At 39.5% G+C, this 27,659-nt stretch overlaps 3 protein-coding genes across 9 annotated transcripts in view; 1 reads left to right on the top strand and 2 right to left on the bottom strand.

Moving 5' to 3' along the window:
• MYO1E (myosin IE) overlaps positions 1-3,901 on the top strand; it is a 76,488-nt gene extending 72,587 nt beyond the window's left edge. The window contains exons 27-28 of the mRNA XM_014251210.2: positions 2,137-2,306; positions 2,810-3,901. Coding sequence (XP_014106685.2) covers positions 2,137-2,306; positions 2,810-2,886 — 247 coding nt within the window. The 3' untranslated portion in view covers positions 2,887-3,901. The remainder of the gene's footprint in view (positions 1-2,136; positions 2,307-2,809) is intronic.
• A 1,436-nt stretch (positions 3,902-5,337) lies between these two features.
• CCNB2 (cyclin B2) lies at positions 5,338-10,182 on the bottom strand. The gene is made up of 9 exons (XM_005521459.3): positions 10,023-10,182; positions 9,038-9,166; positions 8,833-8,958; positions 8,250-8,420; positions 8,022-8,180; positions 7,485-7,721; positions 6,583-6,723; positions 5,905-6,015; positions 5,338-5,606 (listed from the first exon to the last, which is right to left on the bottom strand). The coding sequence occupies exons 1-9, from the start codon at positions 10,050-10,052 to the stop codon at positions 5,505-5,507; spliced, it is 1,206 nt and encodes a 401-aa protein (XP_005521516.2). The 5' UTR covers positions 10,053-10,182; the 3' UTR covers positions 5,338-5,504.
• Positions 10,183-10,699: 517 nt separating this feature from the next.
• The window catches only part of RNF111 (ring finger protein 111), a 45,267-nt gene continuing 28,307 nt past the window's right edge, over positions 10,700-27,659 (bottom strand). For 3 of the 7 annotated variants that reach the window (XM_005521460.3, XM_088063031.1, XM_014251318.2), the window contains exons 8-14: positions 26,683-27,034; positions 23,876-24,001; positions 23,380-23,506; positions 16,152-16,244; positions 15,131-15,226; positions 14,153-14,280; positions 10,701-13,617 (exon numbers count right to left, since the gene is read on the bottom strand). In XM_005521460.3, coding sequence (XP_005521517.2) covers positions 13,500-13,617; positions 14,153-14,280; positions 15,131-15,226; positions 16,152-16,244; positions 23,380-23,506; positions 23,876-24,001; positions 26,683-27,034 — 1,040 coding nt within the window. In that variant the 3' untranslated portion in view covers positions 10,701-13,499. Of the gene's footprint in view, positions 13,618-14,152; positions 14,281-15,130; positions 15,227-16,151; positions 16,245-23,379; positions 23,507-23,875; positions 24,002-26,682; positions 27,035-27,659 lie in introns of all 7 variants that reach the window. The other 4 variants (XM_005521461.3, XM_088063032.1, XM_088063033.1 and 1 more) reach the window with 3 other exon arrangements.

Here is a 27,659-nt window from a genome sequence, read left to right as displayed (position 1 = left end):
TAATTTAGAAGAAGCAGTTTGCTGCTGACTTCCCATGATCTGCATGAATGGGGGTTCTTGAAGCCAGCAAAAATATATTTATTTCTAACCGTATCAAGAGCAACTTTCTGTACAAGCAGTCCTGTCTCAGCTGTCTGTCAGCAGACAAACTCCTTAGCAGGTGTTCTGCACTTCTGCTGCTGTGTGCTTCAACAGGCTGATTATTAAGTGGATTAGTTACAACATTAGTGAACATTACACACTTCACAATTATCAAATAGTATGTAAATGTGCACAACTGATAGATTTTGAGAACTGAAAGTGCACAAGATTCCTGAGGAGCTTTCTAGTTCCTGAACATGGAGCCCTCAAGCAGGGTTAGGCATGTACAGAGGTCTTTGCAGTTGTTCCAATGGCAGTCATTTTAACCCAAGTGTCAGACTATAATATAAGATATTTCAGGCATATTTAGAGTATTTTTATGTTTAAGATTAATCTTGAAATAAGAAAGAAATCAGAAAGAAGTGGCCACTGCTACTTATTTACCACTTTCAAACCTATCAGCACATGTCAACAGGCACATTTCCAATCTTGTGATAGCTTCCATGGTTTGGGTGGTGAAATGTTGTCACATGTCAGCTTCTTCCTAAACTCCTTTACTAATACTACTTTGTCTTGAGACTACCGTTCATGTAACAATAAAAACACATAAGCCATAGGCTAAAACCAAAACCAAACATGCCAGGTGTTCTGCAGCAGTAACAAACCTAAGGAAGTACTCTCACAAAAGTGACATTCCCAAGGCTGTCTTCCTGACCATTATGAGCTCCTTTATTAATACACTGAAAAGAAACAAGATAATTGTATTCAGCAGTGGATTTCAGACACATTTCTGTACCTGTTCCTTTTCAAAAGGAAGTTGTGAGCTACAAGAGGTGTGAATTTATTATTTCAAGACCATAGCCATATATAAGCAGATATAATTTTTAAGGAGTAGAATTAGGTTTTTTAGTAAAGTTGCCAGGAAGGATGTAGTGGTACCAACAATCCAGTACAAGACCAAGATTAAAATCAGCAGGCTCACCCCCAGCAGCAAAACATCTCAAATGAGATTCTGTAGTTCTACTGTAGCTGTGTAAAAGCTAAGATATTTTCCAAGACTTGTGCTGAATTCCTTCATTTCCGTATGTAGGTCTAGGTTTCATGTCTCTTATCCTGAGCAAAGGGAGTAGATGCTGAGGAACAGGAGAAAAATCTCTCCCCTCACAGATACATTGAGAACTGAAGCGCTGTTATAATCCATACTACAAATCTTATTTTCTGGTGCCGTTCACTACAAAATTAGAATTAGAGGTTTATTGACAAAATTAAGCCTAGGATTTCATGTAACTGTAACCCTGTTCTGCAAAAGCTGTGTTACCGTGGCATTACATGACATGATCGCAATTCATTCTCCTCCACATCATTACATTACATTTTTAGTCATTCAGCACATATATTATTAAACTGACATACTGAGTCTAATACCTGTTCTCTCTTCCAGCCTTTATTAGCTGATGAGCTGGCAAAATGCATTTCTTCCCTCTTTCCCCTTCCTAATCTTTGGAGTGGTCACAGCTGTGACAGTTTGTGCAGCATCTCCCCTGCTGCTTCAGAGTTGGCTATAACAGAACAAGTCCATAGATGGCCCTGGAATCTGAGGCAACTTAAGAGATACGAGTCTCTGTTACAGCTTAGTCACAAGAATGGTAAAGTAGCAAGCCTGTGAGCTAGAACTTTATTTTTGATACTGAAAACTAAATCACTGGTGACTTTGGGGCAAGGGGTAAGCTCTACAAGCCTAAGCTGTGTAGATACCAAGATATGCATGAACCGCATGTGCACATTTGCTTCCATTTCAGCCTGGACACTAAATGTCTTCTAAGCATTTGAACTGCTGTTGGGAAGTACCTACTCATCCATTTCCATTGGAAAAAAATGGAAACTGTCTCTTTCACAGAGAGGTCTCACACTGCTACTTTTAATGGTTGTGACATTCAAGAAAATGTGTTTTCCCTTGTTCTATGATGTTCTTTAAAATGAATTCATTAAGAGGGGTTTGGTAAAGCTGAGGTTGAGTCCCAAGCCCCAAAGCCCACGAGCCCTTGCTGTCCGCAGTGTCCGCAGGCAGAGCTCGAGCCGCCCACCGCCGGCCGGAGGAAGGCCCAAGCCGCAGCCCAAGCCCAAGCCGCAGGTGCCGCAGTGCCGGGCGCTCTACGCCTACGACGCGCAGGACACGGACGAGCTCAGCTTCAACGCCAACGATGTCATTGACATCATCAAAGAAGGTACAAAATTGGGTACAATTCTTTGAGGTCCATTGCCACAAGGAGTTAGGCAGCGCTTTCTGAGCCACCCCACTTCCTCTTGTTAGGCTTACAAATTTCCATGATGGCTCAGGGAGAAGAGAAATCTCCATCCACCCCAGTCCAACCTCTTCAGTCAAGAGCATGCCAGAGAGAGACCAAGGACCTGTCACTGGGTACTGCCAAGCTGTACACTTAGACAGTAATTCTGCCACTGGCTCTAGAGGAAAATCAGCCTAAACCGTAGCTGTAGCACAAGCAGCAAAATATAATTAACCAGTTCCAGCTCTGGGTCTCCAAAGCACCCTCCTCAATGCAAAATGATGTTGCCAAAAGATGAACACGTCTGTCCCCTCATTTCTTCCCAAAAAGGCTCTCCCTGAGTGGCACAGCTTTGCAAGCTTGCACCAAGTACACAGAAAGGCTTCCAGAGCACAGAAAGGCTTCCAGAGCCTCACCCCTTTACCTTGCTGTCCTTTTTACAGATCCTTCTGGCTGGTGGACAGGAAGACTACGAGGGAAACAAGGTCTGTTTCCCAACAATTATGTCACCAAGATTTAAAAGACTGTCAAGACAAAAATTGGTGTAAAGGTACCAGTGGTTGAAGATGTTTTCCCTTGCCTTCAGGACATTGTTCTTCCAAGGTCTGCCGTTTTCAGCAGTATTTTCACCAGTAAATTGTGTATGAGTGGGAAATCACCCAAAGCACAGACTTTGATCTTTGTCTCAGCACCATACAGTAATGAACTGACCAATTATTTATTATATTTAAAACCTGGTTTAAAACACCTGGTAAATGAAGATTGCTCAAACCTATCGTCTTCCTGAAACGTGTGATTTACAGTCTGGAACCAGGGACTTCGGAAGGGGTGTGTTTAGTAAGTGCCTTCAGCTGAATATCAAACTTTTTAATTATCTACTGAAGATAATGTTAAATGCACATTTCCTCTAATGCAGATCATTCTGGGGAACATATTAATAAGTATGCTGCTACATGTCAAAAAGATTTAGGCTTATTTGGGATATTACCATCTAAAAAACTACTGTGATGGTCTATTTAAGTAATCCTGTACAGAGATGTAATGGAATTGGTTTGTGTTTGCAGGTGTGTTTAAGGACTCCAACAGGCACTGTAAGAATTTAAAACAAAACCACATAGTACTGTATGCTAAACAATGTTGCCTTCTTCAAGATTTATATTATAATATGGCTGGCCCATGTTGGATTTATGTTTAATACTCTGCCTGTTGTTATAGGAAGTGTCTTTATGCAGAGCTGTACATTTATAGAAATAGTTATATACTGTATATAAAAACTGGTTATGATAGACACATGTATAAAGGTATAATGCAGTAGAATCCACTGTTCTTATTATGATGTAGTACTGCTAGAATTTTTATGCCAGGTACTTACAGATATGCACTACTCCTTCTCCTTTTAAATAGCAAAAGCACAGGTGTTACTGCCCAAGTCTGATTGCCTCCCCCAGCAGAGTGGCTGTTGCTTGCCCTGCAGTTCTGAGAATTCCTGCTTTGCCTTTTGAACCTCCATAAAATAAAATACAGGAAGATAAACAGGTTTGTTCTCTGTGCCATTTGTTCTCAAATAAACAGATCTCTTCACAACAATGGCTTCGGAATTTTACTACACTGACTTCTAAAGAAAAAAAACCCTTTTTTGACTCCAAACCAAATTATTTTCCCTATGCCCAGCTGAAGTGCTGTGCATTTCATTCTCTCATGTTAAGAGCAGTTAAAAAGCCCTGCAGATATTGGTATTAAAAAGTTGCATAAGCTTTAAAATATAGCTAAAAATCTTGAATCCCTCCCTCCTAAACTGCTGCCTAAGTCTAACTTAGGTACATAAACTCCATCTTCTATAGGAGCTGTTTTTGGGAACCAGAAAGGAGGATCTCACTCCAGAGGAATAATATCCACACAAGGAATGAAGCACATTTTTCAGAAGACCATTTGCAGCAATTTCTAGGCTTACTTATTGCAGGGAAGAGAAAAATCTCCTGCTTGAGGAGATAAAACCCAGTGGCTTTACCATCCTTCCCACAGGGGAACACTGAGGTCTAGGTCAGTTCTGTAGCATCAAGTTCTTGCCTTCTACATCAGAGCCAGCACACTCATGAAGAGGAGATGCTGAGCAATCATAGAAGAGCTAGGCATGGAAGGGAGGTACTGAGTTCAGTATAACCTGGAGATTATCAAAAGGTCTAATTTAACATTACTTATACAAGATGAATTTAACAAAGAGACATACATGAGATAGTGAGGCAGAAAATTTGCATTACTTACATATGTGTGTTCCCTGAGCATACAGATACTGACACTTAGATTAGAAACAAAGACAAGCAAAGTGTCAAGGAAGTGACAAGATGAACTGCCTTGTGCTGGGTTTGACTCTAGGATGGTGGGGGGGAAATGTGGACAAACAAACAGGTAATGAAAAACCTAAGGGGGCTCTTTTCAGGAAGTGGAGAAGGTTTCAAGAACTGAGCTGCTTTCAAAAGGTCTCATGCCCACAGTTCCACTCCTGTATTCCCTGCACAGCTGATAGCATTACAGGAGATGTCCAATTTTTCTACCCTTAGCTCCCTTTTTTTAAGCATCCAGAGAAATACAAAGATGTACAAGGTTATTAATACCTGTTCAAGACAGCCTACATCTTTCCCCAAACTTGAAGGCACCTAACTACAAAAAAATAAATGAATTCCAGTATACTTTCTTGGAAAAAGGCACTGAAATGAAATTAAGTACATATTTAGTGTTCTTTAAGGTACAACAAAAATATGCACTGTCTGCCTCTTTATGTTAAGAGTGAAAATAAGTTAATAAATATAATGCAATATATAAAGCTTGGAGATTCTCTCTGGAAGCAACCACAGAGAATAATCAAGCTCATTTAACTGCAAGTTGTAAAAATCACCTAGTTAGTCGAATGTCCGACTTGGACATCAGACTGCAAATGTGTAGGTTGTACCTTAAAGAGTCACACTCTCAATACTTAAAAGAAAGGAGTTTTATTTTTAGATAGAAAGCTGTGTTACAAAGTAAATTTAAAATATCACCTTCTGCATAAGTCGGAACTGTCTCTGGGAGACTGGAATGCTATGTACAAAAGCAGTAGACAGACAAAGTGCACACCCCATCAGGTCCTGGCTGCCCAGGGCTTCACAGGAGCGATGCAGCCAGATCCTTGATGACCTCACTGTTGAGCTGAGGGATGGTGCTGATGGTCAGTAGTTTGCTGCTTGCATACTTGTTCTTGATAGCCTGCAGAGTAGAGAACAGAGACACTAAAGTTTCACACATAAACTGCTTATGCTTAGGCAGATAAGTTTGGGTCAGTTTGCGTGCCTGCTTGGAAAACAAGCAAACCAACAAGGCTGGCACTGAACCAGTCTGCAAAGTAATAAAGAGCACAATTTGTCTAAAAGGTTTTGCTGTTAACATTAATGCAACAGGCTTTGTCAGAGCAGCATATGCTTTATACAGAGTATTTACCTAAGGAGCCACAATGTGCAGCAAAGCTATTTTTAAAATATTAAAGGATTTAAGTAGTTATACTTACAGTGTATTTGGTTAACTTCTCATTTACTTTGACCACATTCTTTGCCATATGTTTCATGGTCATCACGAGACTGTCTTCTGCATAGCCAGTGTAGTACTGCTGCTTTGTACCCTGCAGCAGAACAGTAACAAACTTGAGATTTGTGAAGGGGGAATTGCTGCTCAAGGCACAATCACTTCAGGCAGCAAACACCCCGAGCTTCATGGCTAAGCCTCAAGTGCTGGAAACTGTAGCTGTCAGTTTAAATGACAGATCCAGACTAACCTGACATACAGAGGTCTGAACACATCAATTTCAAGGATCATGCTTTTAGACTGAATAGAGGATAAAAAAGCAACTACCAGCTGAATTACAACTCACTACTCATGTCTACAAGTCTACAACTTCATTATGCTACATGCACTGCAAGGATTATGAAAATACACTTTTACTTACAGTGTAGCCTTCAGTAACTCAATGCTTTCATGAGCAAAATCCTTTTGTACCCCAGTATTCAAACAGCAAAGGAATGTGAGTTTTTTACTGGTACATTCCTTTTTCTACCTGCCACTATTGCATCAGGCTGTCCAACCATCATTCCAGCACCAGCACTGCTGCCAACCTAAACACAATTTTTAAGTACTTTTTTATTGGTTCTATTCCACTGTGAAGAACAATGAGTTTGATTAAAATACTCACCCACTTGTTGTGTCCCAGAATCTTCTGAGACAGGCACAATGCAGCAGCTGCGATCTCTGAAGGCCGGTGGTGAACCATGTCATAGTCTATCAGTGTCAGCTCCATCAGGTATTTTGCTAGAGTGTGTTGCTTAGCATCGGCCTAGAAGGTTGAGAGCTTGTTAATCCACAGTTTGACTTCACTTTAGCATAATCACTCAGAATTGCTTATTATGTTCAAGAAAAAAATAGCAAAATCTTTACTACTACAGTTTAGTTCCTTTCTAACAGACATTCCTTTCAAAATCAAGACCAGCAGCCATTTGGAATTTAGACACAAAGTGAGGGACTTCAACAGAAAACTGCAGTATCAGGTACTGCTGTGCCCAACCAGGAACACTAATGCTCCTTCTGGAATGCAGACTAGGAGGGGAGGTTTAAAGTGACTTAAGGAGAACCTTATTTCAGTTACCCAGTGGTCTGCTGAGGTAATTAAAGCCCACCTCAAGAGTGGACAGTCACTTGAATATAATGACTGAGGTAGAGAAAAAAAAAGATTGGGTCAAAGAAAAAGCTTATCTTTTGATTCTTTAATATGTGCACCAACAGTTACAAAGAACTGCAATACTGCTAGTTTTACTAATAATCCTGATCACCAGGATTAAAAATATTAAAGCAAGGGTTCTTAGCTTAACAGTAAAATTACTTCAACTAAGGCTGAACACAGGCCTCAGTAAATAGAAATGTGAAAGACTATTGGCTGACATTGTCATCTTACTCCACACGGTGGAGTTTCAGAGCTGAGCATTTCTTCATCCAGCATTTAAGCTGGAGGAACTAGAATCAAAGATAGAAATGCCAGAAGCAATCCTGAGAGACTTTACCAACACAAGAAAGTGCTAGATAATGAGGACAAGTACCCACCTCCCCAGCTTTTGATGCTCTTCTTAAGAAGTGAATTGGAAGAGGTCGCCCCAGGTCAAAGTTTAATTCTTTAAGAATAATCATCTCCATTTCTCTAATTTCACTACTGGTGTAGGCATTGTCAGTAATGTAAACAAAGTCTGCTACATCAGGAGACAATATCTCTTCATATTTTGAAGCTACAAGCAGCGCTGTTACGCCCACCAGCTGAAGCTTCTTGCGAGGTACTGGATGACTCTGCAACACAAACATTTAAAATGCAGGCCCTCAAGTGTCAAACTCTAGATAATCAGATTTGTATTTATCAGTTTAGAATATCAGCATGACAGTGTAAAATGAGTGTAAAAAGGTTTTCACTCTAGTCAAAGGTGTCTGTATAATGACGGGCTCAAAGAAGCAGCCTCAGAGTTAAGATGCTGCACTGTAACAGCTCTTACAGAGCAGATTTTGTAGATTGTTAGATTTCTAAAAATCCCAAACTCCTTTACGAACATGGTAACTGAGTAATTACTGAGCATGACTTGAAGGAGATCTCACCTGTAAGAAGCGATCCATGATGGCCACACACATGTAGAGTGTCTCCTGCAGAAGGCGGAATCTCAAGTGCACCTGGACGAGCCAGTCCACCAGAATCGCGCGCATGCGCCCATTGGTCATTCTCCCGTCCAGGTAGTGTGGGCGAACCGACTGCTGCAGCTGTGGGGAGAGCAGGGTGAGCAGCCAGGTAACCCCCTGAGACACTGGGGCAGCCATGGGGCATCCTACCTCGAGCTCCCTCAGGTATAGGTAGATGTCTTTCACGTAGTCACTACACAGCTGGGGGTTCTCCCAGTCATCAGCATCAATGTCTTCTACGTTGTTGAGCAACACGTCAGAGAAAGCTTGGCACAAATCCTCCTCTTGCATTGATACATCCATAGGGACAGGAGACAGAACCTAAGGAATAGATCGTATCTGTTAACACATCTTATGGATTTACTGTTTAAGTTTCAATGTTTCTTTGTTTCCATGTTTCACCAGCCACTAATACAATTTCTTTAGATAGAAGTTGAAACCAAGCTTGGGCTCCAGTGCAGCAAGTTTCCACTGACACACACAAACACAGAATCCCAGGATCTTCTAGTAATTGCCAGCTAAAGCAGAAACTCAATCCAGTACTTGAACAGCTCATTCTGCCACCTGAACGCCAGCCTTTAAATATAACATGCATTAAACAAAAACCTCCATACAGAGGCTTTGCTTTTTCAGCAGGGGAAGAATGAGATACAGCCACAGATAAACTATTGTAAAGGTAGAGCTCAAAGTTGCAAATCAAATTTAAAATTGGAACAATATCATCACTTCCTACCTTTGGAACATCAGTTTCTTTGTTTGCTTGATTTACAGCAGCTGGAGCTTTGGGCAGTACAATTTCGTTTGTCATCTTGCTAGGTCCTTTCACAGGCTTTATAGATGCTTTGGGGCATTCTGTTTTCTGTCATGAAAACATTTATTATTAGTACAGAGCAGCAATCCAACTTCTCCCTGTGTACAGACTTTAAGCGTTCTTTTACCTTAGATACGTGTGTTCCTCTTGTTGCAACTTTATTTCCTATTTCTTCTAGAGCAGCCCTTTTGCCAGTCACGTGGGGTTTTGCTTTACTTCTAAGGTCAGACACAGCATTCTCCATCCCTCTAGTGATCTAAAATGATAAAATTACAAAGGCTTAAGTCAAAGACCAACAACTTTCCAATGCCTGACTCAATTATACTTACCACCTGTGTACCTTCGTGCTTACAAGCAGCTTTTACTTCCAAACCAGTCACATATGTTCAGAGGAAGAAGTCTCCTCTCTAAGATCAGAGCACTGTATTTCTGAAGGGTGTTGTAAAATTAAGCAATGCACCCTCTCTCACATTTTTCAAGGTCAGACTGCTCATCTGTTATTAAGTCCATTATTCTTACGCTTTGTAACTGCAGCAGCGCCCCCCAGAGGATGCATAAAGCAAGTTGTTACATACATGCCATATTAATTAAAAAGCTATACTATACACGCAAAAATTAATATTCTTTGTTATGCACAACAATGAAATCACCAGGCTTCACGTTTTTCATGGAGTTCAGTTTAGATCATTAGACAATCACCACAGAAGAGAGGCTCCGTAGTCCTTTCCTACACCTCCCCCTAAAGCAGCTTTAGTTTTCCCACTCCCACATCCCCCCCCCCCCCCCAGTTCCGCGGGGGAGCCGCGGGCAGCCGAGGCCAGGCCGGGGGGGGAGCAGCGCCTGCCGCCGCCCGTAGCGGGGCCCCCTGCCATCGCTGGGCCACAGCCCGGCCTGGCCGCCGCCCCACCCGCCCAGGTAAGGGGGGCCCCGGCCGATCTGAGGGCCGGGAGCCGCCCCCCACCCGGCCAGCCCCACCCGGCCAACCCGCGGCCCCCGCGCCGCCCGAGGGCAAAGAGCGGCGGAGCCCCTTGGCCACCGTTGGCCTCTCTCTCGCCCCCCGGGCTGCTCCTCTGTCGACCCCCGGCCCACCCGCCTCCCGTGTTGGTACTCACAGGGGCACGGCGCGTCACCGGCAGCGCCATGGGCACGGACAAGAGGGGGGGCCGCTGTCGCCGCTCCGTAAAGAACCGTTCCGCTCTCCAGCCAAACCGGCGGCCGCTCCCTCACGCTGCCGCGGCTCCCTTTAAACCCCGTCCTGCTCTACTATTGGGTAACTTCGTACGATGCACGCGTCCGATTGGTCCGCCTGCGCAGGCCCCGCCCCAGCAGGAAACGGCTGTAGCCGCTTCCGGTGGCGGCGCGGGAGCCGCAGCGCCTCCCTGAGGGCGGGGCCGGGCCCGGGCGAGTTTAACCCCGAACGCAGCGGGAAACGCCTCCCGCCAGGGCGCAGCGGGCGGTTTAATAACGAATCCCGAGATTCAGGAAGCTCATCGTAGCTGCCTAAACTGACAAAAGTTTAGTTACAATTCTTCTCCAGTCTCTAAAAATTAAATTAGCACTGAAGGTTCCAGATAACTCCATTTAGCAGGATAAGTAACTTCAGCTAAATGCTGATCCTTAGCTAAGAGGTTTTTCTCAGCCAGTACCTGCAGTAATTAATACGTGTAAACGAAACTGTCTACGCATCAAGATTTCAAGAGCAAAACGAGGGAAGGGGAAAAGAATTGCAAAAGAAACAGATTTGAATGATACCAGTCTAACATTTTATTTATTGCATACAAAAGGATTTCTTTTGACAATGGAATTTTATATGAAAAGTAATTTGATGCATACTGTTGAGAATCTTATCTTCAAAGATGCTGCAGAAAACTTAAGGCAATGCATCTAAGCATATAAAGCACAGTAAGTGGTGGAAATTTTCAAAATGAAAAGACTATTCCTTCTCCTTCCCTTAAACTATGGTTAAGTCACAATCTTCTGGAACAGAAGTAAGCTGCAGCTTCTTAGCCCCTGCAATAGCATTAAGATCAGAACACCGTGATTCCTGACAAATACCTAAGTGTTCAGCATCACATTACAATGTTATGCATACATTTAAAAGCAAGACAGTATCAGTAGCTATTATTAACAAATCAAGTAATGGATCACTAAAATACCTCTAGTACCAGGCACTCAAATTAGAACCATAAAATAATTCCTTAAAAAAAAATTTTAAAAAAAAATCCTCCAAACCTGTGCTTCTTTGTCCTGTAAGGAAGCAAGCCAAAATAGATTCTATCACATACCCAGGGTCTTAGTTACTTCAGAGGCCCTGGGGTTTTTCCCATATCTCTCAAGTACCTTCTTGGAAACTTTTAGAAATGAGTATCATCAGTCTTCAAGCATTAGTGGTCAATAAACTTCTTTTCAACAGTCACTGGAAAACACAAAGTGTCTGTTCAGTCCTTCCAGTTATTTTTATTCATTTTTAGCAATGAATAAATTAATGCAGCTTCAACTTCACAGTCACTTTCAGTTTCCTACAGCCAAAATGTTCAAGAAGCTTTAGTATAAACCCAAGTTTTGAAGCAGTCCCACTCATGTTGCCTCTCTCCCATATCCCCCATCATACAAGCGCAAAGTGGTTTTAAGTTCAGTTTTAGCAATGCAATTAAGCTTGAAAAGGTCAGTTTATCTCACATGCTAGAATAAAATTTCTCTCTGTTTAAAGCCTCAGTGCCAGAGGTGTGAAGTTCATTGCCAGCAACAGACACTGTTCTTGCAAATGCTACTAGTAACAGGTAAAAAAAATAAAATAAAAGGGAAGCAGCTTTAACCATACAGAAACAGGCATCAAATTAGATAAGGTAATATTTATAAATGGATTTTTAAGTGTAAACATAACAGTTTATCTTCTAGGTTTCCTGTAAACCATTTTACACATAATCTGATCATGAAAGACAAAGACATGAGAAACTGAAGGTATTTATTATTCAATCCACTTACAAAGCAGGTGGCTTAATGCAAGCTAATTGACATGTTCATATATGATCCCCAAGGAACATCTTTTCCAAAGTGACAGTAATGCCGTCTCAATGTTTTTGCACATTTGCATTTTGCAATGTTGAGCACATTTAAATAAACTATAATCTATTAGACGTGAAAGAATGTTGATGAGCAACTTGAATCCTGATATGGATTAAAACCTCCTTCAAAGGCAAAATGTTAGTACATTATAACTTAATTCTATATACTTTATTATGCAGCAAATCTTAACTATAGAAAATACTTCAACCAGTGATGGACTGTTGGTAATTTATAAAGAGGGAATCTATGATCAAGGCAAAAACTAGGGAACCACATGATTTGTGTCTGAGTTTCTACAGGAATTTACAGGCTTTCAACTTACTAATGAAAAATAAAAACAAGAGACAAGTGGATTTAGCTAACTTTATTAACTTTAAACCTAATAAAAATCCCAAGACAAGCCTGGAATCCTTAGAAATTCTATGAATTAATGGATATAAACCCAAACAAAAACCCTGCAGCTTTAAGTCCTTATTGAATGGTTTTATATTAAAAAAAACAACAACACAAACCAACAAAACCCAAACATATAAACAAAAAAACACAGCCAAAAAAAAAAACCCCAAAAAAACCAACCCTCAATGTGCGCAGATACTTCAACTTAAGTTAGCAGAAGACCAAACAGATTCTAAGATCTTTTTCCCTGTCCCTAATAAGTCTTTCAACCTGCAAGTATCTACAATCCAGCTAACTGAAATCAACATTTAGTGTTCACTAAGAGCTGTTTCACAGCAGCATATATTTAAGTTAGGGATTCAAATTTCTAGACATAGAAGAAAATGATAAATACAATCTGAACAGCAGTCTAAATGTTTAATATTGACATTCAAATATATCTGCATTGTGCTGAAATTTTAAAAACAAACACAAAAATCTGATCAGACAAAAACTCCGGTGATGAGTATGCTATATGCATCAGTCAAACTGAATATAATTAATATTCTGTTCCCAGTATTAAGGATGTTATTTGACTCATAACTGATCTTGTAAATATACAGCAGCCATTTTTTCCTAATTAAGGAATGTCTCAATACATAATATTATCCTTTTCTAGATGATCTTTATACATTTAAACTAAAATATATATGATCGATTAAATTAAGGAATTCAAGGTTAGTAATGAGTGAAATCATACTTTCAAAGCTTGATACTAGTTAAAACAAACCAAAAAAGAGACCACACAATTCTACTTACTAAAGCAGCTAATCTCGCCTGCAAGTCTGGGGTCACAAAGCCCATAATATGTGCAAACAAATGCAATACAAGGAACCATGCAAAAATACAGTAATGAATTTAAAGAAACAAAATGTAAAACAAACAAACAAATTTATAAATACACTGAAACTCAACTGTCTTCTATATAAACTGTAGGTCTAGCATTAGTTGTACCATATAGCAGAGCCAGCACTCTGGGTTCAATGCTTCCAAATCTGCGCAGGTAAGTCATGCCATCTTTGGTTGACTGCAGTACCAGGAAGGATGAGAGGGAGCAAGAGGAAGGACAAGAGTTCTGGAAAGCAGTGTCAACTTTCACTAGGCAGCTGAGCCTCAATGTCCACTCTGCAAATGGGGCACTTCTTGTTAGTAATCAACCACTGATCTACACATACTTGGTGGAAAAGGTGCATACATGGAAGGCGCCTGTCATCAGAACACAAAAACATGTGTTAACAGAGCATTTCCAGATCAACAAACCCATTGGAAAAAACACAAAGTCAGCTTTGCTACTGAGATCTATTTTCCCAAAAGCCTCATAGCCTTTCCAGTTGCACATGCATTCTGTCTAGCTCCAAAAAGGAATAGATATGGGCAATGAAGTCAAGAATCAACTGGCTTCTGCTGTATTAAACTGATTTAAACCTGTTGGAGTTTAAGCAGCATTACTCCAGAAACACTGACAGTCCTGATTAATTCAGGGCATCAGCTTGGGCCCACGTTATAACACAGGCAGTCAAATGATGGAAGACTGTGATACAATAACCTACACTCTTACCTAACAAGAATACAGACTGAACAATGTTTATTTTCAACTGCAACTTCTTTTATTGTATTGGTTCAATGACAGTGGTCAACTGTAACTGTTAACCTAACCAGTACTGCACAGCAGTGCACCAGATTCAAGTATGGTGTCAAAGCCAGAACATTAACATTATATCTGATACTCAGTGTTATTTACCTGACATCTTCACCTTCCTCCAATATAGACAAACAGATGGTGCACTTTTCCTCTGTGTCTTCTTCTGTTCCTTCCTCCCCATCTTGTTTGCAGTGCAGTTTCCTCTGTGAGAACCAATCAGTTGTTACCTTATTAGTAGAGATGACATTATTGACAAACTGAGTAAAATCTGTTTTTGATACATATTCAACACATATTTCTTTGAAAACATTTTGTAATACTTATTAAAATGTATTTGAACCAAAATGAATCAAAAACCAGCACTTGGAGAAAAACCCAAGACATTTCAGATTTAACTGTTGTTAATTACACAAGTCTACTGGACTATTAATTTCATAGTGCTGCAACCAGTCATACTTATTGTCTGTGTTTAAATATCTTCATTTCATTGATGTGGAGGCAAACAAAAATCCTTTCAACCTAATGTCTTGTCACTGTTTATCAAGTATGACAGTGTCACGTGGATGGGATTGTACATTATCATACACAACTCCAATTGAGGAACAACCTCAGTTGTCAAAACTGTGTATACCCCAGTTCAAAACCTCCTGGTGTTCTAGTCATCACCATGTGTTCAAAGTAAAGGTTAAATTGATATAGACCAAGCAGGCAAGCACCGTGAACTGTTTACTACAAACATAAAGCTTTAGTTTGTGAGCTATCACCGAGGTCTGTTATTTCCTACTACCAGCAGTTATTTCACTACTCACAGGGCTACTTGTAACTACTGGACAAGTTAATCATATCAAACCACTTCTGTTTATCACATCACAGTAGCTCTTTATCTAAGGAATTAATTTTAAATTTTCCTTGTGAAACAAGTGGCACTGTAAGCTTTGTTTACAATCCTTGAAATTCCAAGATACAGAATACATGCCCTCTTTGAAGCTGACACTTCTGCAGACTTAAGCTAATCATTAACATTATTACAAGTTCAAGGAAATATTACAGACAGGCCACAATTTGAGAAATCCTCACCTTTTTGTATTTATGTGGATATGTGCATCTTTCTATAGTTCCCTGTGTTGCTCCACGATTGACATTGCCTAGTCGTTCCTCCAAGTGAATTAGCTCCTAAAAAATCATGAATGAATAAACAGTGTAAAAACACTTATTTCAGCTACATCAAGGAAGTATTAATTTTATTCTAACCCATTTTCATTCTCAGAATTACAAACTCTTATTTCCCAAATTAATTAAATATAGGCAATTCCAAAAAGAGTATGTTGTGTGGGAAAAGTGATGGGCTCCTGTAGAAAAACCCACACAACACAGTCTGGTATTTTAAGTTCTAGGGAAATACTATCTTACTACAAAAAGAATGACTGTCAGCTAGGAATGATTATCAGTATGTCCACACATACTTCTATGTCTAATGAGGAAAAGGCAATTAAAATATGCCATGTAAATATTTGCTCTCTAATAGTCATTAAGGCTTCGAAGAAAAAAAAAAGTTGCTTAAATTGAAATACAATGACTGATTTATTTTTCTCCAGCAATGAGTTTATTAGAACCATGAGATGTCACTGAAGAGGTTTTCAGTGGACTAGGTCATTAACTCTCTGCATCTGATACCTTTTATGTTCTCCTGGTTTTTTCCTTCACTCCATTTCAGTTCCTGCACCATACAATAGGACAGCACTGTTAGTGTGGCCAAGTTTCAGCCTCACTTGGAGGATCCTGGCAGTTACTCAGAGACATCACTGCCTTCTCTCAGAATGTCATGGGACTACTCAGTCCTTCTGATGGCTGGTGGGCTGAGCAAGATGTACTGTCAGGTAATTGCCACCTAACCTGCTTGGTCCAGGGCACCTTTTCCTGACCAACCTTTCAACATGCTTTTGTCCCACTCCACAATGCTGAGGGCACTCTGTTAGCAAATGGTATTCACTTTATGATTCTTTTTCTATCTGTATATAGAACCAGCTCTATCATACACCCTCCCCATATTCCCTCAAGACACATTTTGACATATATCTAGTTTTATTCTATTACAAACCTCAAAATTGCCCCTGAAAGGGCCTCTGAATGATGTTCCATCCAATCCCGATGAAATGTAACGGATGTGAGGGTAGCCCGCCATGTCTGGTACCTATTCAAACAGCAGACGTTAAGTTAAACCTATTCAGAACAGTTTCAGTATTTTACTGTTCACTCTGAAAAAATTAAGTTCCTCTTGCTTTCATTGAATCACTTTTTATATTCCTCAGCCTGAGCATACAATTCCAACTGACAGGACAACACAAACACCACTCTGACACATCTATACATAACCAGAAGCAAAACCAGAAGTGAGACTAGATCCTCTCCTGTAATCTCTCCACATCTGCATGACAGTTCCCAAGTCTCAAAATCTCAACCTACATTATATAAACCACCATAAATATCTACCTATTTTTGTAAACAGAACACCTAACAGCTACACATGAAGTTATGAAAAGGACTCACTACAGATTCTCAAAGCTTTTGGTACCACAGAAGAAACAAGGCCAAAAAACTCAGTCTGGAAAAAGCAGCTGATACTCTTTTCTGACTCAAAACAACTGAACAGCTTCAGGCACGCTTTAAATTTAGAGGCCGATAAAAATTAACACTCAAAACTTGCATCTGAAGTCACAGGTAACTCTACATACACTCTACATTCAAGCATCCACTAAACCTCCTGGCACAGTAAGAGATAAAAGCAGTGAACAAAAGACCAGTGTCCAGTGCTATATCCCACAGGCCCTTCAAGCACAGCACTTTTGACAGAGCAAAGCTGAAGGACAGTAAATACAGCAGAGACCACCTCCACAGCAAGGCTGCTGCATTCCTTTTTTTACCCCACCAAGATGAGTGAATATTGGTCTTCACTTTTTGTCAGAGACATCCCAATAGCAATTTTTAATGAACAGGTGAAAAAACCCCAAAATGATCACCAGATTTGGTTTACTTAATCCCACACACACACTGACAGGAAGACTGTAAGCAGCAATTCACTTGGAAACACTTGAGTACCATCTTCCTTTCTGTGCTATCACCTGATAATGTCTGCTGCTGTATATGACAGCTCAATATTAATCTCGCAAGGCTTTCCACAAATCAGATATCCCAGATGCTATTCATGAAGTCACATTCACGTGGTGCTCTTCTTTCCAATCAGACACTTCCAAGTTTGACATATATAAAGGTGTAAAACTCATTGAATGCATTGTGGAAAAAGCACAGGCCTAGACAGAGCTACCCACATCAAATAAGAGACCAACTGCCTTTCTACAGTTTTCAAATCCAGTCTTGCAACTAAAAGCTGACAGGGAAATACAAGATCCCTCTGTCGTAAATAATTTTTTTCTGCAAAAGAAAGGCAGAATCTGATTATTTTAAAGCAGTTTGCATGGTGCTTGCTAAATGAGAATGTAGTGCCAACATCCACCAACCAGAGTAATAGAAACCAAAGATATATATTAACGTGCATATTGAAACACTTAATGTAAGCAGTATTTGTTGGTATCATACATCTTACTGTTTGACAATACAAACTGGCTGTTGGGGGAACAGATTAAAAATATGCTGATTTGTAAGAAATCTCAGATAATCACTGTTTTATGATTTTTTCTGCATTTTAGTGTGTAATTCTACTTCAGCTTCCAATCACAGAAAATGCATTTAAAGAACTAGGTCGTTCACTCACACTAAGAACATACTTACTGTGCCAGGTTTTCACTAGGCATAAACCTTTCTGGCATAATTTGGAAAATTTTATTGTGTATTATAAAATTTGGAATCAATGGCCACCACTCAAGAGGAAGGGAACTTCTGGAAAAATTTAACCTAAGTCTCAGAAGTGACAGTTAATACCTGCTTCTTACTGACCAGGATTTGGAATCAGTCTTTTGGAAAACAATCATCTGATAGTGTAGATACTGCATCATTACAAAAGTCACAGATGTATTGCTGTAATTCCATAATTACAGTTCCAATTGCCTCAGCAGTCAGTTTACCCACTGCAGAGACATGCACCTGGATAGGTCTTCTATTTGGAGACTAAGAAACCTACTAAATTTAATTTTAACAGTACAGACCCAAAAATCATTCAGAGTATGTATCACAACAAACTACTGAATTCAAGACAAGAGAAATGTTGTGCAGGACAATATCTTTTCATGCTAATAAACGGACCTTCATATTATCCTGATGGGGATGGCATAACACCTCTGCAAAATTACCTGAACATACATAATGTATACAGGCTCTTAAAAAATACCCTGAGAGCACAGCTCACATTTCTGGTCAGGTAAAATGCGACTCTGAAAAAACATCTCTAAGAACAAAAAAAATACAACAGTTCCTTTACACCTGCAGAATAAGGAATCTGCTAACACAGCAAGATTTTAACTAAGTACATTTGTGACTACAAGATGGAGAAAAGATTTGCAAGAGAGAACTATCAATAATAAACAACTAAGAACAGTCTTACTAAAATCTCTTTGACAGTTACCACCAAGCTTCAAATGCAGAAAGATTTCAGCTCTCTTGAAGAGCTTCACAGACAAGTGGAAGTTAGCTTTCACTAAGATTTCATATAGAATGTAAGAAAAAAGGAAAAGATTAAAGCTAATGAAGAGCGTAAGCAGTTAAAGGTAATGCCAGTCTGCACTAACTATTTGTATACTCTCTTTTGGACACAGTCAAATTAAAATATATACTTTTAAGCAATATATTCTGGACCTGAAAAGTCCAGCACAAGTCTGCCAAGAACTGCAGAGGTTATCATTTGTTTCTTGTTTTGCACTTCCTATTGATACTTTCTATGACCACAAAAATCCGCAGAAACTAAAATAGTTCAAGGCTAAGTCTGAACCATTTACAACACAAACATTCTCAAGAGTTTGAAACATCTAACCTGCAGGGAAGGCTTTCTTTCTCGCTACTCTCTCCTTTAAATACTCTATCTTTGCAGGATCTTTCTGCTTTTCAGTTGCCAATCAGTGGAGAGATTCCTGCCCCGTATGGTACTGATTATCTTGTCCACCCCAGCCTCTGTGATTCACATCAAGCATGAATTCATATGTACTAGAATAAATCCCCAGTGTAAGCCTTTTCAGTTAGCTAACTGTTCAGCTACTATCAATACACAAAAAGAAGTAAAGCTCACCATTTAATGTCTTAAGCCAAATATAAACAGAGAAAAGCTGAAGTTTTCATAGAAAATCATTGAGTGAAGGAACACAAAAGTATCCATCTGCTGAATAGATAAAACCCAATGGTACCTGTGTCTTAGGGGAACATAAAATGAATGCTCTTCAATAGCTTTTATTCCACAAAAAAACAAAGAACAGTAATTCATGTTTATATTAAGGAAAAAAAACTAGAAGGTTTTTCTTAAAACTGCAATTCTATTTGATGCAGCTAATCAAGGCTATTTCAAACCTGAAGTTCATCTTGAACTACTCTTAGTACATCAAGTCACAGCCTTAAGTGCTCAGGTATATACAGAAACATTTTGGCTTTTGGGGTACAGAACAGCTCCACCTCTCAGAGTGGTGACAGCTGTATGACTACACTGAGCAATATTATTCCAACCAGCACACAACTACCATAATGTGCTGGGACCTACTGGCTTACACCTCCAAATCCCTAAGGATTTTCACAACTAAATGAGACAGCCTCAAACATTCTGAATCAATCCACAGGTAAAGGAACAAAACATTAAGGCTCTGCAAAAGAAAAAGGGGACACAGCATATTGAAAGTTGGATGTGAAATACCTGAGAGAGATTAAGGTACCAGAAGAAACTTGAGGTTTGTTTGGGGTTTTTGTTGTTCTGAGTTTTTTGTTTGTTTGTGGTTTTTGGTTTTTTAAAAAATATGATCCAAAGATCTCCCTCAGACTGAGAAGCTGCAGGTTCACAGATAAATTAAGGAGTCTTCTCAAGGCTTGCTTCAGCTCTGGAGAGCTGAATTACACAATACCTAGCAAGCTACAAAGTACAAATAATTCCCCCACCATTCCTCACCCCTGATGTTCACATTCAACAGGGAATTATTCAAAAGGGCAGAAGAAGCTGGAGTCAAGAGTCTGGGACACAATATCCCATAGTAAATTACAGAAATTACCATCCTGCCCACCCTGATATGGTAAACAGTGCTAGAACCCCAAGCCAAAAAGCCTGTCATTAACAGTGCCAAAGAGCAGCCAAAGGAATCCAGAGTGAACAGAAATACAAGTGGCATCTAACAATAAACACTGGTATCAGAGAAGGACAGAGGAATAGATAAAAAGCCTTTGTGTCCTGCATCCTTCTTGTCTAATGTTCCATTAGTTATGTCATGCATTGATCTTCACTTGAATCTCCCTAAAAATCATCAGTTAGCAGAATGGGTATTTGTCCAGAAAGGATTGCATTCAATAGCTCTTCCTTCAGCACATACATAGCCTTAAAACAGTAACAAACACAAAGTCTAAGCCATGATCACAAAATAATCATATTAAATCGAGGGAAGCAGCCTGACCTTGGATACATAGATATGAAGAATGCTGTTCCTAACTGTTTTTAGCCTAGTACTCCTCCTGAAACAACACTTCCAACAGGTAGAAGTCTCTTCAACTAAACTAGTGGAAAAGGAGATTTTGTTTCCTCAGCTCTCTATTTGGACTGTCAAAGCTGCTGAACACTGATTATCTTCCCCCACATATCTTTATCATTTTGTCTCCTTAAGGATTAAAACTGCAGTCTGCATTCCAGCACTGAGTAGATGAAGATTTGGTTATCTGCATCTAATTAAAGTCAGAAACTGACAGAGAGTACTAATGTAATTAAAGCCCAAATAATCCATTATGTCCTTTACAGTCTGGTGGTAATTTGAAGGGGTTTCAGTACTCCACATAAAGAAAAGCACACTGCCAATGGTGCTGCAAGCCACAAAGTGGATTCAATATTAATGAAATTCTTAGTTGATGGACTGCATCAGTTACTTTAAAAGACAAACCCCTCTCAAAAAAAGGAATAGTTTATGATACCTGCATCAAAAATATGACGCAGTTCAGCCTTTCTTCCCCCACCCCTATTCCTAGTTACAAAGAAAAAAAACAGGTGGCAGGTGCAAATTATCTGTTGGCTAAAACAGCACTTTTGTTTAAAATCCAGTCAAGTTAGTTAGATGAAAAACTTCACTGACTATTTGCTCTCTATTCAAAATAAGTTTTGCTGACAGATCCGCTGTACTCTCACACACGCGAACAAAACCCATGACTTTATTTCCATAGAAGGGGTAGAATCATCAAAAGGCATCTGCAATGCTTTGAACTCATTGTATATATAACTTCTAGCAGAGCTCTAACCTGACTTCGTGTTCTTCTAGTGTGAATACACTTGAAATTAGTCAAAGACTCCACACAAATTCAAAGCCACCGTGCTCGATCTGATCACAGCAAGGTTCAAACCAGATCCCAAACGCTCGAGGAAGTGCTGCTTAGAGCAGTCTGTTTGTGACGACACATGCTGTCAGTGCAGTGTCTACCAAGCCCCAAAATAAACTTCAGTTTCACTCAGTCACTCATTAATTACTGTTATAAGGATCAAATATCCATACATAAACACCTGCACAAATTTCTGTAGACTTAAAGATCCTTATTTCATCTCCCACTTTTACCAATTAGACACTGCAGGAACCACGGAGAAGGGCGTAAGTCCCTAAATATATTTTATCATACATTCAGTAAATACTTCTGAACATTCTCTATCATAGCTTTCTTAGACTCTACTGCTAAAAAGATGAAGAGTGGGGTCCCAGCTATTTGCTTATGTAACATTTTAGCTGTAAAAATATCCCAATTAAAATTAAAATACAATTAAATCTCATCACATTGTAATGTAAGGATCATCTGAACTCCTAAGTTTCTAGAAACTTCAGAGATAATTGCAGTAAATCCCACAGATGACTTATTAGCCCTGATAGAAAATGAGATAAAACAGGCACAGCTTTAACTTGTTGTCTCCTAACACAATTACAACTCCCTGAACTATTAGGAGGGAATCTAAAGCAGCTGATGTTACCTGTTATAGTACAACACATGAAATAAATGTGAGAGAGTAAAGCCATGTTTCATCCATTTGAAAAAGCAGACACCTAACTGAAGAATGCAGAAAAACTTAATTTGAAGAGATGATGCACAGGAGACAGCTATGCAATAAGAAGCTCATTGGCTACACTAAAATATCAAATTCTACAGACTGCTTTTGAAAGTCTGCTAAGTATGTGAGCAGCACCCACAAATGACCAACACTCATACAGGAGGGAGACACTTGAGGATCATATCTGGTCAAATCTGGTAGTTAAAGAGGGAGGAACACCCAATGCAAGACCAGGCTGGAGACAGTTACTACAGTTTGGTTGTAAATTTACAGTTTAAGCCCCAAATGTCAATTCAGACTACTAACAGAGGAAATTTTGAAAAGATAGGATATGCAGGTTTTCTTTCAATTATAATTTTAGCATTCATTTACAGATGAACTCACAATTTTTATTAGTCTACCTAACTTTAAGAGGGTTAAATGCATAAACTCAAATTTCAAACTAAATTTGTTTCTCTGTGAATTTTCATTAAACAAAATTAAGAAAAACTTCAACTAAACCTATAACCATCTTTCGAAAGTAATACTCTGTAACAAGAGTAAAGATATGTTGGTCTGGTTTTCTACTGTGGATTTAAAAAAATGTATGTGTAACCTTACCCTCACACTTCCTGCAGATTATAACACTTCATGGCACAAAATTATATACCGTATCATAAATAATTATGTTGATGAATAATAAATATTATTTGAAAATAATCAAATCTCTAGATGGAATTCTAATTGTGTGCATATACACTTTAAAAAGAAAGATTCAGTACTAATTCTCATGCTTTGGGTGGAAAGTTGGTACCTTTAGCAATCCAGTACTCAATAAAGAATAATCTGAACTTTAAAAATCAGATGCAGAGGGTCAATGCATTACAATGCAAGTGACAATTTAATTCAAATATATTTTATTTTACAAGAGCTGAAGTTAGAAATGTAGATGCCCCTATACTGTTTGCTCTTACTACACAATGGGCCTGCTCAAGCACACTGGGAGTAACACACAGACAGACACAGTGAAATATTTTCAGTTAAGCACTTGGCAGCAATGTATACACATCTATTTCCCTGACCAACCAAATCAAAATGACCAATGATCATAATTTTCCATAAGCTATCTCCTTACCATTAGAGGAAGAGCCCCTATTTGCAAGTGATGCAGTCGAGGAGGTGCGTGGTAGTGGGCCAAGTGAGGATGCAAGGGCCCTGGAGGGTAAGTAGCTGCAGTCACACCAGCTTCAATTCCTAGTTCCCTGTCACACACAATGAAATTACTTTACATTACATGTAAAGGAACAGCTTGCCTTCTAGGTACAATCCCACTGCTTTGGAAAGCCTACAAAACAGTGCAGCTACAACAACAGTTTTACATAAAACTTTTTTTAATCACATTTAAACTTTGCTAAAGGATCCTTCTATCGTAAGTAAAAGTTACTTTGAAAACAGCTGCAAAGACTTAATATGAAAAAAAAAAAATCAAGACAACTCCACATATACAAACTTTAAGCTCCAGGTACATGCAGCAGCTTTTAAAACACAGCCAGCATTATCAGCACTGTGATCAGCACATTGTGGTCTCCTGTCCAGAGTCCCAAGATCTCAAACAGTGTCTGATTACTCACCAGGCAGATCTCTCTGGAGCTTGTCGAGGATGGGAAGACATAGTCTGAGGCACATGGATGTGATGCCCATGACCATAATTGGGATGCATTCTGTGAGGATGAGGAGGAGGCCGCTCATGAGCACGTCTAAACAACAAAGAACAGCCACAATTAATTTCATATACTTCTTAGTATAAGGAAACCAACAACCATAATCAAAATATTACAGCCCGAGCTACTACAGCGCCTTTAAAATAAGACACTCACCATGTAGTATTTTAATTTCTACTTTAGATATATGTTACAAATTAATTTTAACACAGATTTCATATTCAAAACCGAAGCCAGCTTCAACTACAGTGACCTGCCCTTCACTTGGCAGACATGACTACAGAGACTGAGAAAGTGTTTCATCCTAACCTCAAAGGGCAGGTAGGAAAGGGAGGGCTGCATGACAGTCATGCTCAGATTCAGTGTCATCCACAGCTCTGCTGCAGATTTCTAGTAAAACTATACCACCAAAAGTAACTAGAGGAAACCTGATACACTACTCAGAGGACATTTTCCTTGAAACACGCTTGCATCATAGCTCAGGTAAACAGGGCCCACAGTTTTATCCATGCCAGCCGGTATAGAACAACTACGGATTTGAAAAAAGGCTTAACTCCTACTGACTGATTACTTTTACTTTCCCACTTTCCACTTTACCTACTTTACCACAGAAAGAAATGGATTAGGATTTTTCTTTCCATTGCTCTCAATGCAGAAAGGATGGCTTATTATTCAAACTAAAAACTTAGATTTTACCAAAAACAGTATACATTCTCCAGGTTCAGTACCACCTTAAACTACCTGACAAAGTAGACCAGACATTTTGTAAATTTACATATCTAGAGAAGCAAAAATGTACTTAACAGCAAACTATTCTAATCATTGTGAAGTGACACTTCTCCAGAGAAATCTGTCAAGCTTGCATAATTTATGTGGGAACTGCTCATTTTTCGCAGTGGTACAGACTAAGATGGGAACAGATCTATCAGCAAAACATACTTGTAGTCTCACTTCCCTTCGGCTTATCAAGTAACTATGGGGAAAACATCTGGAAGAACACAATTTAATTAAAAAAACCCAAAAAACACAAAACAACTTCCATAGTTTCACGAAACCTGAACATCATGTAGACTTATTTTCCCTAAAAAGAGTCTTAATCCATAATTTCTAATTATAGGAATCATGTATAAATGTAAAACTCCTAGGCTGTCCATCACACAATCTTTACGGGTGGGTAATTAGACAAAAAATAAAATAGAAAACCCACATGTTATACAGATGCTCTGTACCTTGATACATGACAGTGAGAAGAGGACTCTAACCATTCTCTACTCCCAATCCTGAAAAGGCACTATACTGTTGGACAGGAAGGATACAAACTAGACCATTATTCCTTAGGTTATTTGTAGAAATGAAGGACAAAACAACATGTTAAGAACACTTCTATATTTCAGGACACAGAACTGAAGGAACTGCAAGCCTGCTGGCAGCCTCAAGTCAGTATTCAGTAAGAGAGCAAGACACATCAGTTTATGGTTGTCAGAGTACAATCTGATTTATAGAAGGCTGGGCCAAGACACCTATAAGACTGATTTTGCACATAATTTGAATGAGAATTAGAGGGGTTAAAAAAAAAAAAACCCCAAGGGCAGAACAATTCCATATGGTTACAAACCAAACTACAAGAGGAGAAACATCACTGAGCAAACTGGCACTGTCTGGTCTGGGACCGGTGACTTCAGATAACATCAAGGAAGACCCTTAATATCAACATTTACCTACAATTTCCTGTACATATTCATATTTCTATACAAATTCACTAAGCTGCAGAATTGTCAATATTCACAGCTCCAATCCCCAGACTACTGGAAAATGTCCAGATCTGATAAGATAGCTAGCACTATTATTTTTCCCTAAAATGCTACCTTGCTGTCTCACAGCCACTGGCTTCTCTATCATTTGTGGGGAGTTACTGCCTATAGACATCTAACCTGGAAACTGCCTCAAAAGTTGCAGTTAAAGCAGAATTCTCTTTAAGCATTAACTTCTAAATGAGTTACAAGTTAATTATGAAGCAAATTTGTATAACAAAGTTAGGAACAGCAACTACAGAGCTCATTCTTGAAATTATCTTAAACATACTGCCTCCAGAATTAAAACAACTTCAGCTACCCTGCAAATATGAAGCTCTCTGTTGATATTAGTATCAAAAATCTAGTTAAGGAACAACAGTAGCATGTCTAAGTAGCTACATTTCAACACTGATCACCTTCCCACTCTCCTCTTCTAAAGCAAAAGGCATAGTAAAGATATGTAAGTATCTAACCTGAATTAAACCCAGTATATGGTCCCTTATGATAATTTGTTCATTTTATTTTAAAGTATTGGTTATATAAAAAGAATCTTAACTACAACAAGGCAAAACATGCTGTCAAGAGACATCTGACCAGAGTTTATGATGTACTCTCCAGGCTGTCTAGCTTAAAAAGGAATTCCTGTTTGTTATCCAGAGTAATGGGCACGAGAAACAAGCTCCCCTTATCTTCCATGCCCCTTCGTGCCTTACCTGGAGCCACTACTGAGAGATGTAACGGAGCAGGATCAGTCCTAACGCTCGTGTGAATGTGGTGATTTGTAAAGATACCTCTTACCATGGTTTAACACTAACAATTCCTAACCATGCATTTAACAGTTTGAGATTCACATGCAACATTTTACAAACCTGAGGGAAATTAATTACATGTTTAGATATTGTTCTGAGTACATTTGTTACATACGTTGGGTGTTGCATCATTCTTCTTCTCTGGACCTCCATCCTCTGGATCACTTCATGAGGATGTAGCCTCTGTGCTGGAGGTGCTGTAGCGGGGATGTGATGGGATATTGGCTGGTGTGTTGCAGGGAGATGCTGTGGTATTGGAGCAGCTGCATTGGCTAAGGGATGAGTTGGTGGTGGAGGTGGAACAGGATGAGAAGATGTATGAGAGGAGATTGAAGGATGAAAGGGATGCACTGGATGAGGGATAACATAATCCACTTGAGGTGGAGGTTGTGGCTGTGGAGGAGGATTTCCATGAGAGTGAGGACATGCAGAAGCTTGATGGTGAAGAGGTCTGGTCAAGGAAGCATCTGCAATGAAAACATCAGGTGCTTTTAATTTGGACAGTTGCAGGTTTTGACTTAAATTTATTTTAAGGAGTATCTTCACACAGATGTTTCGGTATTATTACACCAGTTTGAACAGTGGCAACATGGGAATATATGTTTATGCAACTTTTAAGTAAAGCGATTCTAGCTATATACCCTACAAGAAACCTGCAGCCAAAAGCATTCTGTTTTCCAATACTGGCAAAAAAAAAAAAAATTAAAAATTTAAAAAAAAATCTGTGTGATACCAGCTAGAAAAGGTATAGAAAGGTCTGGGCTGGAAGGGACTTCAAAGATCACCTTGTTCCAAGCCCCTGCCGTGGACACAAACACCTTCAAATAGACATGGCTGCTCCAAGCCACGTCCAGCCTGGCCCCGAACACTTCCAGGGAAGGGACAAACACAGCCTCTCCAGGCAAGCTGTACCAGAGCCTCACCACCCTCACAGGGCAGAACTTCTTCCTTAATTCTGATCTAAATCTACTCTCTTCCAGCTTAAAGCCACTGCCCCTTGTTTTTACCACGTTCCCTTGTCAAAGGTTCCACTTCAGCTCTCTTAGAGCTCCTTTAGGCTCTGGAAGGTGCTGTAAGGTCTCCCCAGAGCCT

Source organism: Pseudopodoces humilis, chromosome 16, assembly GCF_049639895.1.
Source record: "Pseudopodoces humilis isolate 2021_Gansu_Grassland_sample_001 chromosome 16, ASM4963989v1, whole genome shotgun sequence".
NCBI lineage: Eukaryota > Metazoa > Chordata > Aves > Passeriformes > Paridae > Pseudopodoces > Pseudopodoces humilis.
This window is presented reverse-complemented; position numbering and strand designations above follow the sequence as displayed.

Coding starts and splice junctions, on each gene's coding strand:
- CCNB2 (XM_005521459.3), bottom strand. CDS start 10,052: ATGGCGCTGCCGGTGACGCGCCGTGCCCCT. Junction 9,167..10,022: donor CGGTGACGCGCCGTGCCCCT/GTGAGTACCAAC, acceptor TTATCATTTTAG/ATCACTAGAGGGATGGAGAA. Junction 8,959..9,037: donor GAGGAACACACGTATCTAAG/GTAAAAGAACGC, acceptor TTTTCATGACAG/AAAACAGAATGCCCCAAAGC.